This window comes from Gouania willdenowi, chromosome 6, assembly GCF_900634775.1.
Source record: "Gouania willdenowi chromosome 6, fGouWil2.1, whole genome shotgun sequence".
NCBI classification, from domain to species: domain Eukaryota; kingdom Metazoa; phylum Chordata; class Actinopteri; order Blenniiformes; family Gobiesocidae; genus Gouania; species Gouania willdenowi.
In genome coordinates, this window is record NC_041049.1 from 64,114,269 (window position 1) to 64,130,231 (window position 15,963).

Sequence of the window (15,963 nt, forward strand, 5' to 3'; positions counted from 1 at the left end):
TATTGTTTCGCTGACTCTTCACATTTAGCTTCACCACTTTCTCCCTTTCCTAAGCTGCTCACGTATAGTCCTCGATCTTTTCCTTCTTTGTTTTGCCCGTTGAACACATTTGTTGTGTATTGTGCTGTTCCTGTCCCACTTTAATTCCTTCCTTCTACACTGTCTTTCTTTGCATGTATTTCTACATTCTCTTTTCTGCATTTCACTTCCTGTATCAGTTGTCCTTGCATCTCACCAGTATCATGTGAGCCTTGTTTTTGACTTAAAGACTTTTACTTGAAACCTTTTGCCTGCGTGTGGTTTGCAGACATGTAATAAAGCGAATGCATATGATAATCAGGAGCAGGGTAACAGAGAAACTGTAAGAAATGCGCTGTTGTGTTCGATTTCAGCTCTCCCAGGGATGCTCAGCAGCTGGTGGAGCTTTAGCGAGGCTTCATTTATTGATGGGGATTATTTCCATATGTGCTGCGTCGCTGGTGTGACATCAGCTCATATTAACCCACGGTCCAATGAAGGAAACATCTTTTCCCTTTTAGCCCGGGCTCCTCGCTGAGCTGTGGGCTGACCTCCTATAAAAAGGAGCTCGTTAGATTTGCTGATTTCAAGTCCGTCTGTCACTGGAGGCAACCTTATACATCTCCATGCATTTATGAATTACTGACAAAATGCCACATCTCCTGCTTTTCTCTCTTATTTTTTATTTATTCTTTTCTTTTTTATGTTTTCTGCACAAGTCAGGCATCGTTCAATCCCTACAAGCACCTACAATTTTTTTTATTCCATAGCTAAAATAAATGCATTGTTTTTTAAATTCCAGGTTTAACAACAGTACTTCTACTTGAGTAGCATATACAGTATCAGTACTCTTCGCACATCTGGGATTTAACAGATACTTTGGGGCGGATTCACTAAAAGTTTAGGGGTATTAGAACGTGCAAACGTCACTCCACGCGCTACTAACAAGGGGTACAAACCCCAGGGAATCAGGACTGCTCGTCTTTAGCGCGTTTCCCTCTGATTAATATGTAAAGTCGGCGGATCTCACAAGGGGCGCAAAAGAATGGGATGGGGAAATGCAAATAAATTAATGCAGTGGGCGCAATGCAATTCATCAAACCTGGAGCTGTTTACGATGATTGTTTTAGCACCGGAAAATAGTACGACTGACAAGCAGGTGCAAACACACACGCAGAGATCAGATGCAGTGAATCAGATTTCCTTTATTAATCTCAGGGGGGAAATTGCTTGGGCGTGAATGTTGACATAAAACACAGTGGAAATGAATGAGAAAATAATTTAAATAAAACAAATGTCAATACTAACAGCCACTGAATAAGAAAATGCAGAGTAAAGACAAGTGTGTGTGAGGGAGAGAAAAAGGTGGACACCCAAGATTCATGGATGTCGCTCCGGACGCATCGCTCCAATGAGTGTCTGTGTCTTTCTCTCCATGTTTTGACCGTAAATCTCTCGTGACGCATTGATGTAAGGAGCGTCAGGCCAGAATCAGCTGAGCACTGCTCGGGGACTCAGACCTGCTGGATGATGCTCAGTAGATCATCTTCAAATGGTACTGATCGACTGATTGACTGACGGTTGCTGCATTAACTCAGATCGATGGCATCAACAGATCAATTGGACTTTTAGGTTTTCTGTCCAAATCTGGCTGTTTTTCATGGAAGTTACAGGACCTGACGGAGCAGTCACATTAAATTAGAGGGAAAAAATTACATTAGGTTTTAAAGTTGTTTAAAAAAAATCTTTGTTTATTATGTTTTCTACATTATTAAATATTTGTGCAGCAGACAGAAGTCCACCAGCCTCCAACTGAACTTCTTCAAATGTTATTTTGTGCTTCTTGCACTCACCTCTCCATGTTGAACTAGCAAAATGTTCATTTAAATGGGGTGGTTTCAACCACGTTTATACACGCACTTATTCGTTGCATAACCCATCATACTGCTCGCACTGCTTCACACCATTTACACTGATGTCCACCCCATATATCATTACATGTGACCAGTACAAGACTAAACCTCGTCTGTAGTGGTAGCATTTTAGAGCATGGAGGATGCCGCAAGACGTTTAATATTAACCTAACCACTAGGAACGAGTGAATCATAGTGTAACATGTTTTTGCTGCAGTCTGTGCCTTCTCCTCGCCTTCCGAGGGCTCTCTGTTCTGTTTCAGGTGTTGATGCTGGAGCTGGCGGTTCCTGATCAATGGTTCCCGGCTCAATCAGTCTGGAACACTCGGATGGTCTATCCTTTTATCCAATTCTGTTTGTCCTTCTGTTCACTAACCACAACCAGTCGAAGTGGATTGCTGCAGATGGATGCCACCTCTGAACCTGGTCCTGCTGGAGATTTCTTCCAATAAAAAAGAGGGAGTTTTTTCTTCCCACTGTAGCTAAATGCTTGTTCATGTGGATCTTGTTGGGTTCTTTCTTTCTTACTATGGACTTTATATTTTGTTCAGCGCTTTGAGTTGACTTTGTTGTATTTTGCGCTATATAAATAAAGTTGAATTGAATACCCATAGGGGAAATTCACATATTGCAGCAACACCATAGAATAGCAAAAGTAAACAGGAAGAACAAAAATAAATACCAACATAGGATAATAGTGGAAATATACAACTGTGGGTTAAACATAAATTCTAGAAAGATAAAAAAAAAATTAAAAAAAAAATTAATAGAAGTAAAATTTAAAACAAAACAACAACGGCATAAAAAAACACAACAAAGTGCAAATGACAAATGAAGGAATATGGTTGGGACGTTATCAGTGTTGTTCGAGTAATTGAGGTAAACAGTGGTGTTGAACAATCTTGATCGCTGATATAAATAAAATAACAATAGTAATAATGATAATAATAAACAGTGAACAGTGATAAAAAATATAATATATCAGCAAATATGTAACATTTAAAAATACAATAGTGGAAGTATGGTTGGGGGGTTGATTTGAGTCATTAGAGTTAAAGGAACATTTACATAATAGGGCAGACTCAAGAAATGAGACTCAATAGTGACACAATGGCCATTAGTGTAACTACAGCGGTCAGCCAAGCAGGTGCGGTGACGTCAAATGAAATACGGACCACAAATTGCAGTACAAAATGCATTACACAGCATGTTCAAGGCAATAGGGAGTAATGTGTGTGCTCATTTTTTTTGGTTATGAACACTTCATCATTGGTATTAAAATACTTAAATATAATGTGTATTTTTTCACAAATCCCACCCTATGCTCCTTAAAATGACTCACACGAATCGGATCATTAGAAAATAAATCAAATCTACCAGTTCTCGTGTGTAGTCCTTTTTCTCAGAGAAAAACATGAAATTAATCTTCATAAAACCCCCAAAGACTATGACCTCATCCAACATCAATACAAATCATTTACAGTCATCTTACTGTCACCTGAGGAGGTGAGTCAGTTCCAACAGTTTTTTAATATTATGTTTTTTTTTTATAATCTACTGAGGTTATTTTCAAAGTGCCCTCAGAAAAATAAAACAGCTTTTCAGAGGCTCAATTGATGCCAGAATAGGTTCAATTTAGGAGAGTAGATGTTTTACATTTCACTGCTGAACTACTCCACATGATAAATGCCTCCAGGAAGTAATTGGGCATGTAAAGTGAAGAGAGAACTAAGGCAGAGGGAACCTCAGGGGATCTCAGTTAAGCTTCATTTACGGCCTGCTGGGAGTCCGGAGAGCGAGTCGCTGCTCTGTCCACAGATGTTTGGGCAGGCGAAGTGGGACCGCTGACTCAGTTCTCACCCGCCTTAGTCCTCATCTAACCTTCATCGAGGCACGCAGGGCCAGACATTAATCATCCACGGACAATGCCGTCTCCCCACTTCCCTCGAAGCATCTCTCAGGGAGCGACCACAGCTGTCGCAGCTTTCCGATGAGAGCCGCACCAGCGCCGCTGTAGCCTCACCTTCTGCCTCACGGGAACTTGGCTTTTCCTTATTTTGGTCCAACCCGTCCTTGAGCATTCCACCATGACTCTATGTCCTAATGGCCTGAACTGTCCTGTCCTTTGTAGACACTTTAGATCAACCTCAAGTAAATAACATGACAGTATACGTGTACAGTATACGTGTACAGATATACAAACAAAGCAGAGTAGCTTATTCAGCATTTAATTAGTTGGAAAATAAAGTCTGTGTTCTTTCAAATGTAGATGTCTGTAAGTGAATTTAAATAATTCAATGAACTTGACAGGGGTGCTGATTTATGTTTTTGCTGGTGGGTGCTCACTAGAGGTTTTTGGAAAACTGCGGCTCGATCTAAAAATATCGATAGTATCGATACCAGAGTTGGGATTAGTATTGAATGATACCGGTGTAAAAACATTGATCCTTTGGTTTAGTTTTTTCTCCTGTGTGCACTGACTGCTGTGGTTTCAACAAAGAATGACCTCTCTGTGTGTGTCTGTCAGTGCTGCTGCTCAAGTTTAAGTTGTGTAAAAGGCTGTAAGATAACATTTGTAATCCTACAAAATGTTTAAGCACATGGAAAGTTATGCAAAACAAAGCCGCAAGATACAGAAACAGAAATGTCGGTGGGGGGCCTTGGGGTTGGGGGTTGGGGGCGGTGGCGGAGTGCGCTGGCTCCTCGGCTTCTAGGTGCTTTCTCGGGTGTGTATGTGGGGGGCGGTGGCTGCCTCTCGGCTTGGTGTCTTTTGGGCATCTGGGGGGCTGCTCGGCCGGGGGGGGGTTGCCTGGGCTCGCTGGCCCCTGCTCTTTCTGCTATTCTGGCTTCGTCCTCGAGTCCGGGGCAGCGCTTGGGTTTGCAGTGGCAGTTTCTGGCACATACATCGGTCTACGATGCACTAGCATGCCTTGGACTGTGGGATAAAACTTGTAGTGGGCTTAACTTTAGACACGTTGATCCCAAATACCTGTTTCAGGTATTACCACTCACTCCTTCCCTCGGCACACAGCCACCACCATTATAGTTAAGCCTCATGCCTACAACTTCACATCTCACTTTAATCAACTCTTCCCCACCATTCCATTTTTCTTCCTTGAATAGCTCCTCCTTTCTTCCCCCTCCACCTCCCCCCCACCCCCTCCACTAGGTGACCAGTGGGGGGGGGGTGGGCAGTGTTTCTTACCCTTCCTGAGGGAGGGCTGGTGATAGTCACAATTATGCAATAAAATAATGCAATTTATTTAATTGCAATAACATAAAAATAAATAAATAAAATGCATTGCTGTCTAAAAAAAGATTGCAATTCTTGTAGTGTTGACCTTTGACAGAATGTGCAGACAAGTAAAAAAAGAAAAAAAAAGAAAATCTTCACCATCACAGGGTAAAAAAGAAAAAAAAATCATAAAAACAAGGCACATAAATAAAGCCACAACAGTGGTAAGTAATTTGTGAACATAGTGAATATTGTATATTGTTTCCTAAAGTTTTTGGGATTAAAATGCTTTTAATCACTGTTTTACCACCAACATGTGCTTCAGCATGGGTGCCGTCGCTGTTATGAGACAAATTATTTTCCGAGAAAGTTTGACTTTACCGTGTAGAAGCTCCGCCTCCAGATAGCAGGATTGCTATTGCAACAACACATCATTAGTAGGGTAAAACTAACCTGTCTCACGACGGTCTAAGTTCTGAGTTGCATTGAACGCTGGTGATGATGCAGTCTGTGGGTGGGGCTTAAGAGTCCACATGTGGGGTGCAAGCTACTGATTTGTGGAAAACCTTTCACTCAGAGCTTTCCTTTCGCTGATTATTGGATTAACAGACCCACCTGTGGCTCCACTGGCGCCACGGACAAGTTGGCTCGTTTCCGGACAAGCACGCATGCGTAGTCACAACATCCTGTTTTGGTTGGCTTTTTTCTGTTAGGAAGTGTTTCAGCCGAAAACCTAAAATGGACTTTTGGGCCATTTTCATTGGCCGGAACATCATCATCATCATCATATCATGATCATTGGAACTTGACTAAACACAGTCTACGACGGTAACTTCCTGTTCTTACTTTAAGGATAAACAGTAGAGGAAGAATCTTACTAGCTCCCCCTACATGAGGCCAGAGTACTGCCTGCCTCACAAGCACAGCTGGGTGGTAACGTGTTACATTTACCTCAGTAGTACAATTGATACAAATTATTTTAGAGTAGTTTTAAAGCAGGATTCTCTGCCTTTAGAAGATTGTACCTGTGCACAAACTTTAATTCATTTGTATGCATAAAACATTGGCTGGATCCACACTGAGGGTAATGTGTGTGCATGGTAACTTAAATAAATAGAGCTCCTTTTAAATGGCTTCTCTGAGCTTTTTTCCCATTTCCTGGAAACCCCGGGAGGGATTTTCTCAGCGTATGAAAATTCAAATCAAATGTCATTCAGCCAACATCTCATCAATTAGTCCATCTTATACACACAGTTGATCCATAGCAGGGAGTCGGTTGTGGGGCTTTTCCTGATATGTCCTGAGTTTTCCTGCGACATGTCATCTCCGGGTCAGTAAAGCTGCCAGGGTTTCTGCGTGACTTTTTTATCAGCGTGTCGGATGGTAAACCTTCTCCCCCCGGGTGATGAAGGGCTGGTGCATCCGAGGTGCAGTAACAGGATTACAGCAGCAGGGAAGAGGCTGGTGCACGAGGTCTTTATTTGTAAAGCAGCAGAGCAGACTCAAAGTGATTGATTCTCCCTTTAGGAGAGTCCTGAAAGTCACTGGATGTCAACTCCACTACACGCTTGATTTAAACAATTGTATGTTGTCAGAGGAGAAAGTAACGGAATGCAGGTACTCACATTACTGTAAATGAGTTACTTTCATTGGTACTTGTACTTTTTTGAGTATATTTCTAAATTAGAAATTTTACTTGCACTTAAGTATTTTTTAACTCAACTCAATTGAACTTTATTTATATAGAGCAAATTACAACAAAGTCATCTTAGCACGCTTAACAAAATATATGGTCCATAATAAAAAAGACAGAAAGAACCCAATAAGATTCACATGATTCCCACTTTTTATGGGAAGAAATCTCCAGCGGAACTAGGTTCAGAAATGGCCGCCATCCACTTCGACTGGTTGGGTTAGTGAACAGAAGGGTGAACTGAAAAGGATAGACCATCCAAATGTCCCAGACTAGTTGAGCCTTGAACCAATGATCAGGAACCGCCAGCTCCAACATCAAGACACCTCAAACAGAAAAGAGAGCCCTCGGAGGGCGAGGAGAAGGCACAGATTGCAGCAAAAACATGATACACTATGATACACTCGTTCCTAGTGGTTAGGTTAATATTCATATTAAACGTCTAGCGGCCTCCACCATGCTCTGAGTAGGAAACCATTACAGACGAGATTTTGTCTTGTAATGGGTGCACGTAGTGATCTCAGCGATTACTACAGTAAGAACACTTCTTTTAAATTATCGTTTTAGTAAGTGAATTAATTAATTACTACACCCAACCGTTACTGAGTAAAGTATTATTTTTAGTTTTAAAGGGAACATGTTTTGAAAAATCCACTTTTGCAGTGTTTTTGAACATATATAACGTAACTTGAGTGTCCACCAGCACATAAAATGTGAAATAAATCCATCCAGTCCTGTGTTTGTGGTCTGTGTAAGTCTTACAACACAGAGAATGTGTTTCTAATGTTCTGAGTTTGTGATGTCACAAGTTGAATCAGGCTTTGCGTCGAACACCAGCTGCCGAAGACACAAGAAGGAAGTGGCTGGATTTCATTTTTAATGGCAATGTCCCCTCCATAGTTGGGAAATGCTTGTTAGTGTGTGCCAATCGCTTCACCCCCGACTGTTTTCATAACCTCATAACTCGTTTTGGGACACCGCGTGGAAGACAGGGGCAGGGGGGAGGGGGTAAACGGAGTGCTCTGAAAGAACTGTTCCATACCGGGTCATAAACCTCCACTTTTGCTTGATTCATGTTAAGTTTTGACCAAACCCCAGCACAGATAGAGTGTGTCATTTAGACCACAGAGATCTGTTTTAAAAGGTGAAACTGGGTATAATATGTCCCCTTTAAAATGATCAACAGACGTGAAACTACAAAAAATAAAATTATCAGATAACAATCAAATGCATGACATCATAGCCGACCAATCAGATTATTGTAATGCACAGCACCAAAACACCATGGAATGCCGGTTATTTTCTCAGTTTTAGAATAAAAAAATAAAAATTTAGCTGTTCTTAGAGCCTGTGTGATGTAATTTGTGTTGGGTTTGTTATTTTTGGATACAGTGACAGACTGTATATGGTATTTTTCCTGATGGTTTATGCTCATTACATTTTACTAGGTCAACATTGAAGTCTCCGCACAAAAAATATTTCTTTTTGACCAAGTTTGACCAGGTTTATTAAATAATTCCTCTATATAGTCTCCAAATGTATGTTTTTTTCAGGTGATTTCATAACAAGCCCCACACCCTTGTTTATGATTTCTATTTTGTTTGAACATTTCATAACCCTCTAAATTGAAGTTATCAGGCCTGTCATCATTAATCCACATTACTGAGGTTCCAATTACATCAAAGGGGTACTTAGTGTGTTGATATATTCTCGAAAACTCTCAAAGTTATAGCGTTGTTACCTTTTTTCTTCATGCAAACTATTCCAGATCCTGTGCATCTTTCACACATAACCTTTTTTTTCTTTTTCAAGATGCGGCCTTGACGAGCGATGTCTGCGTTTTGTTTGGTCAGGTGCTCGTTTATGTACACGTTGGTCCCTTTAAGGTTTCTCCCCTTTTTGAGCGCTGTAATTTTTTGTTTACGGTTTACAAATTTCACAATCAGCGTGCTAGCTCGTTTGTCTCTCTTCGACTTCATTGTCTTTGTTATTTAGGAATTTGATCACCTGCTGCTCCGATGACTCCTGGTCCATCTCAGTAGGCTCTCCTCTTTCCACAGACCTTGTATTTGACCTCGGTTTTACATCCAATTCAGTAATAATTAGGTTATTTATTCGTGTGTATTGTTCCAGATCTGCGAGGCTTTTTTCTAGACTGTTTATTCTTTTGTCCTTCTCCTCGTTTTGTTTCTTTAAGACTTAAATTTCCTCTATTAGGTCCATTATGGATTGTTGTTGTTCCGCTATAGTTGCCCTTTGTTTCTGGCACTTTGCTTAACTAGTTTTAAATCTGCTCCAATTCTCCCTCTATTCCTGACGTCGTCTTCTTTGGACGCATCTTGGCAAGCACACGTTAGCTCCAGAGGACTCACCGGGGGCGACGTCGACGTCCACCAACTTGCTCTGCGCAGACAAACACTGCTCCAGGCTCGTTAGCACAAAGCTAACTGCTTGCAGTAGTGGCTGATGGAAACTGTTTGTATCAGCAGCAGCAGTGGTAGCCCAGCTAATGTCCTGTCTAGTTTGCAGCAGAAGCCGTGTAGCTGGTGGGTTAGCTGCTAGCACGCAGGCCAACCAAACCTGCGCATTCGCGTACCAGAAGCGTTCCGTCCACCAGAAGCGTCCTCTTTCAGGGTCTTTCTTCACCAAACGCCCCGTACACTGTGAGGTCTTTCCCCGCTGCTGGAGCTCCGTGACACCGAGCACTTCTACTTGAGTAGTATATACAGTACAGTATCAATACTCTTTGTAAAAAGCATGTGGCTTTTCAAATCAGACACCACAGAGAGCTGATTAAACACTAACTGCACAGGAGTCTATTTGTTTTCCCCACACAACTTTGCTCTTAAAAACTACATCCGTGGGTCACTGACAGCCTGCAGGACGTACCCACGGATGATGAACTATCTCTGGGCCCACAGCTGTAATGGGTGCACGAGGCATGAAAAATGCAGCAGCTTTCCGCCTAAAACTCCAATTCCACATGTAACATCGGCCTGATGGCATACGTGCACACATTTACGCTTTATCGTACATAGTCAGGCTTCTTCACAGCAGGCTAATGTCGTTTTCCATTAACCTGAATTATGTTTCATTCCACATGCAGCACACATTACCGCTGTGTATGAGCGTGTGTGCATGTCAGCCGGTTTCCCAGTTGGAATAATTGAGGTTCAGGAGCTTAATGTTTGCCGAATGTGATGCACATCCATTCACATTCCATTGCTGTATACACACACACACACACACACATACACACACACGGTAGCATGATCTCATACGTATAGTAGACGCTCAGCAGAGGTTTGTGTTCTCATATGAAAACCGTTTGCGTTCCAGTCGTTACACTTGATATGGAACTTATGGAAAAAGGAAAATTGAGTAATTATTTCTATTATGCATGTGTTCACTGTGTCAACAGCAAATTTGAACTGCTGACCCTCCAGTTACAAGCATGCTTCACTAACCATTAGGCCACCACTACAGGACCAGGACTTTTGGATATTTTACACCACTGGTACCAGTTAGTGCTGGTAAATTTGATTAATTGTATTCACTGGATATGGGTTCAGATGAGTCATCAAATTGGCTCAATTGACTCTTAATCTCTTTGTGTTCATGATGAGTCTTTTATGCAGCAGCAGCCACTCAGAGGATATGTGAGTCCTGGTTCATTATCAAAATTAAAGATGCAATAGGTGACGCTTATAAAAGTGACTTTTTGTCATATTTGCTAAAACTGTCACTATGTAAAGACAGCTTTACATGAAACTAGTAATCTGTAAAAAAAACAAAAAAAAAAAAAACCCAAAAAAACAGGCTCATTAAGTCCCGCCTACTGCTCCTACTGGAAATTGCCAGAATCCACCGCAAAGAACCAATCAGAGCCAGGATTGTGTTTGATGGACTGTTTGACAGCTGTCGATCACAGCTCTCGCCCCTTTCCTCCTCAGCTAGCGTTAGCATTAACAGCTTACACGGCAAAGACAAAGTTAAAAGAGGAAGCAAGAAGAAAGAAAAGCTACAAGAAAGAATTAGTCAGAGTCAAGAGTCAACATTGGAGTGGCTTTTCTTTTTTTTTTTTTGGCTTTTCTGAGGTGGAGGGAACTCCGTGATCTGGATGAACTCAAAGCTGACGCAGAGTTGCTGACTTTTCTGCTTGATTTGTAATTGTTACACTCGTACTCTGTAGTGCATGTTATATTACTGTGATGCTGCAGTCGAGCTAACATTAGCTTGTTTCCAATAATAATGCTAACGCTACTGGTTGGTGTTGTTTTATTAGAAAGTAGACGATATCTTGATGAAGTGACCTGACAGTCATATTGGTTTTGTAGTGTGGTTTACTGGCCATTTAGCAATATTCATGCCAGCCTCCTCTGGGGGGAGGGACTTTGGAGGCAGGGCAGGAGAGCAGCGGAGAGGGAGGGGGAGGGATCTGAAAGTTGTACTTGTTCAAATTTAATGCTGATTCCTCTCTCTCCTCCAAGTTACCGACTGCACCTTTAACCTGCCTTCTCTGCTACACTTGGACGTATACATTCCATTTCAGGGTATACCTCAATCCTTTTTTTTATTTTTATTTCATCTGTTTTCCCAAATTTGATATTAATTACTAACCAATGTCACCAATGCTTGCGTCTTGTTTGTAACACTTGCTACACAATGAACTACCTGTTTAATGGGAAAAGTTAATTTAGTGATTCCTACCCATGTACTGTAATTCACAGAAAATTGGTCGTCCTACATTTTTTTTAAAGCTGGGTTCATCAGCCACGAGCCAGTCATTGACATTATAGCAACTAATGGGACCTAATGTTGACTTTACCATTTATGGGCTGCTCCATATTATAGGCAGTGTGTGGGCAGCTCTAAAAAAATTAGGTGATATTAATAAGAAAAAAAAACCCTTTTTTGATGATTTCCTGTTCCCTCTGTGAAAGTGGGCTAATGCTGCTGAGGAGCAGAAGTGGGCCAGAATATGAAGTGAATAAATAAGGAGGATAATATAAAAGCAGTGCAGCCTACATTCTGCTCAGTATTTTTAGTTCACTCAATAAAATGGATACTTTCAAACTGTGAACTCAAATCAAAGACAAGCAGTGCCTGCAGGAAGTGGACACCACCATGGTTTTAATGCACCCATAATAGCTGTTTTTAGCCAGTATTAATAACTTTTACCATATTTGATTACAGTAAGGATGGAAACAATCTGGGGTCTGTGATTGTTTTTTGTTTAAATTTGTCATTCACTTGTTCAGTGAATATGTTCTGCTATTGCTTATGAGATGAAGGTTGTGAGTTCAGGAGCCTCTTTTCTACTGAGGTTACATCTGGATCAGTATACTGATTAGCATCTGGATCAGTTTAAAAGAATGTTTAAATTTCTAATTCTCATAATTGGTGAAAATTTAAAAATCCACATCGTGGTTCGTAATTGACCAATCTTAATGGAATTTGACAAAGTTATGTTGGGTTTGTTCCTCAACTATGGAGGTAGATTTGTCTTTATTATTAAAAAATAAATAAAACTTTTCAATCAAAAAAAGTTTAATTCAATAGAAAAAAAAATACATTTTCAATCAAAGAAAAACAAGTGTTGAAATGCAATTATTTGGGTCTCAAATATTTTTTTGTATTTGAACACTTTTTTTTTTCTTTGATTGAAAAATTTTATTTTTGGTTGAAGTGATTTTTTTTGGATTGAAAAGGTTTTTTTTAAATAATAATAATATTAATGATACATTTTATTTAAAAGCACCTTTCAAAACACCCAAGGACATGTACAATGGAGTCATAAAAGCAATTAAAACAGGAATAACAGAATAAAAACAATAAAAAATGTACGGCATTGAGATGGTGAGTGTGTGACTCGGTGGTGTAGGATTTTTGAATATTAAAGACACAAATCTACCTCCATACTCAACTACCCCATTGAATTTGGTTAAGATCGGATCCAGAATGTGCATTTGATCGTGACCTTTCAAAATAATGCATGTGGCATTTGGATCCACTGTATTGTTATTAATGGGGATGTACATTTCTTACAGTGAGAATGATCCTGGTACCATGATCAGGATCACTGAGCCAGAAAACTTCTAATATCTGGCAAAGAGGAGATTTGGTGCTTGGTGGAGTGTTGCGCTCTCTTGGTGCTCTTGTTTTTTCTGTGAAGCACCCCCTGTCCATTAGTGTATAGTGCTTAGAGTTGTCCTTTTGTTTCCTTTTAGTTAAAGCCCAACTTTTCAATTACCTTCCCACATTATTTAGGTTCCAAGTCTTTGGTCCTTTTTTTTATGTTTCTTTGTTATTGATCGTACATGCAAAGGTTTCCATTCAAGCCTTTTTCATAAGTTTCTGTTTTTCCACATTCCACTGCCTGTGTTGTGCTGCTTGTATTAGTGCAATACGTTTACATCTGTTGGTTTGTTCGACCAGCTTTTACAATCTCAGTGAGTTTAGTAAGCTTTGAGTTCATCCTCTGTGAACCCCATATGACCTGCCGGCCGTGGAGACCACCTTTTCTCCATCAGTGTTATCTGAAGGTCAGGACTAGATCAAAGGGCTCAGACAATCCCATCATTATTTTCTAATTATTCATCTCACTTTCTCAGTGCTGGCAGCTTCATTATGTCATTTCCACAAGACATTATCTCCAAATTATCATCAGCACACATCTCCCTCTAAAGACACTACATCATGTAAGCTGTTGGAGGAAGATCAATATATTTAGATTTTTTCACTCCTGTCTTTGTTTTTCATATAAATGGTCTATAACCGGGGTACATGAGCACATTGCAATGAGTACTCAGAAAGATTAAACAACTAATTTGAAAATAATTGGGAAATATTGCCAGTTCCTTTTTAGGCTTTTTTTTATTATTATTTAAATTCATCACAAGCTAACAGTGCTATTGCTCAATAAAATACTGTATTTTCTTGTAATTTTTTGAAACATGATTTTTTTTATGCCGTAAAGGTCATTTTATCACACTTCTGATGATAGGAGACAATAATTAGCAACATTTTTACAAACTAATTATTTACTATTGAAGTAATCACATAAATGTTTTTTTTTTTTTTTTTTTTAATTATTTCTACTTTAAGTTATATTCATAGTTTTGAGTTTGTAGATTAAGCCTTCGGGAACCAATGTTCGAGACACGGTTAGGGGTTTAGGAGAGCCTGCTGCTCCACATATGAAAAAGCATAATAATGATGATTTGACAAAAATGCAAAGGAGGTACAAGGGAACCACTGGTCTAGTGGATACAACGCAAAGTGATTCTGAAGGATGCTTCCATCTTTAAGGGAACCATTTGGGGATTTGGCTAATTAAACACTTTTGGGAGGAATTAGAGCTGAGACAATGAGGGAAGCCTTCTTGTCCATCATCTGAAGAATGCTCCACAATTCCCATTACCAAACTCTTAACTCTGTGGAGAGCTGTAAAAGGTGAGCCAACAATATAATAAACCTCAGAATAGGTAGTAATTCTACATAATTGCCAAAAAACATGTTGTTCACATTCTAATATACAGTGGATATGATATGGTTGTCTAGTAGTGAGAGAAGATGGCTGGAGAACAGGTTCTCTAAACTTAGATAACAGTTTGAGTCATATCATTAAAATAAAAAAAATCTGATTTTGATCAAAAGTCATTGCCTCACAAGATATGAACCTCACCTGACCACACATCACTGGTTTTCACCCACAACACTGTCTTCAACATTCAAAAACCACCAGAAACAACTCCAGTCTGAGTCTTTTTTCAATAAACTTCTTCACTATATCGTTTATTTTCTTATAAGAATAAAACAGATGAAAACCCAAGGTTTTACAAAGTGTGGGAGAAGTTTCAGCTTCTCAACATGGGTGACAAACACATGAAACTAACACAAATGTTGACGAAACAGAGTGAAAAGTATAGAGACAGACTCGGTGTGTTTGTTTCGCTTATCAACACATGAAGAGAAACTATTGTATAGTTGACTATAAAAGTACATTCATCTGATACCACATGATACATGATACATCTTCCTTGGCCAAAGAACAGATTGTATTTGTGTGACGTATGAAGAGGAAAAACAGGTCATTTAGAGTTTCTTTGTTGTATTGTCTCCACCAGCAAACTGGACCGTCCCACAAACGCGTCCCACTCCTCGCCCTCAGATACAGTATACACCACACAGTATATTTGATTGGACTGCGTGAGACTGTGTGTGAAATCTTTTCACAAAGTTCGCACTTGTACGAAGCCTCTCTTTGTTCATCTTTGGTCTGTTTAGATAAAACAGAGGTTTGCGCCAAACAAATAGTATTCATCCATCATCGAAGACGACATTTTTACGTTCTACAACATCTCGAGTCGGCCTTTGAAGAACCAGTGTCCACATCTTCGTCACTCCACCCTGCAGCTTCAGCGGCATCCTGTGATTGGTCTCCAGCAGCTGCGGCGGTGGCAGATGGTCCAGTTGGCGATGATGGGTGGCGGATGGAGAAAAGGGAGAGTTTCTTCTTGCTGCCGCTGTCAGGAGACCTGAGGGAGAGATTTATGACATTAGCCGCTAATCCTTCACAGGCAATCGGAGCATCTGCAGGTCTGAGCTGAGTGAGGGGTTGGAGAAACAACTTTCTGTGTTCATTAACAAGGAAAATACAAACAAGTGAAACGTACAAATCCAATACACCTAAACACACCCACACATAGACTTAGGTGTGCAGAAACACAAAGACAAAAACCGAAACACAAAACCAATAGAATACCAAAAAACATGACCAATAAAGACAATCAAAAAAGAACGAACCAAGGTTTGAACACTATAGCAATGACATACATCAAATGATTTAAAAAAGAAGTGATATAACTTGTCAGATTTAAACATTGGAAAGGCAAATGAAAGCATTTCGCCTTGATAATTGTTTGATTCGTTTGAGAAGAAATCCTCCTTTTTAATATGACACGTAATGACACTTACACTTCATGCTGACCTCCAGTTTGAGGCAAAAATGACGAAAATAGGCCGTGCTAATGTAGGAAACATATTTATTTTGATTGGTTGACGTTAGTAAAGAAACAAATTCAGAATCAGAAAGACTTTAT

The 15,963-nt window shown here is 40.0% G+C and overlaps 1 protein-coding gene across 1 annotated transcript in view; it reads right to left on the reverse strand.

Annotated features, from left to right (window-relative positions):
* Positions 1–14,714: 14,714 nt before the first annotated feature.
* LOC114465454 (protein FAM19A5-like) overlaps positions 14,715–15,963 on the reverse strand; it is a 35,554-nt gene continuing 34,305 nt past the window's right edge. Inside the window, exon 4 of the mRNA XM_028450473.1 lies at positions 14,715–15,399. Within this exon, the coding sequence (XP_028306274.1) occupies positions 15,391–15,399 (9 nt within the window). The 3' untranslated portion in view covers positions 14,715–15,390. The remainder of the gene's footprint in view (positions 15,400–15,963) is intronic.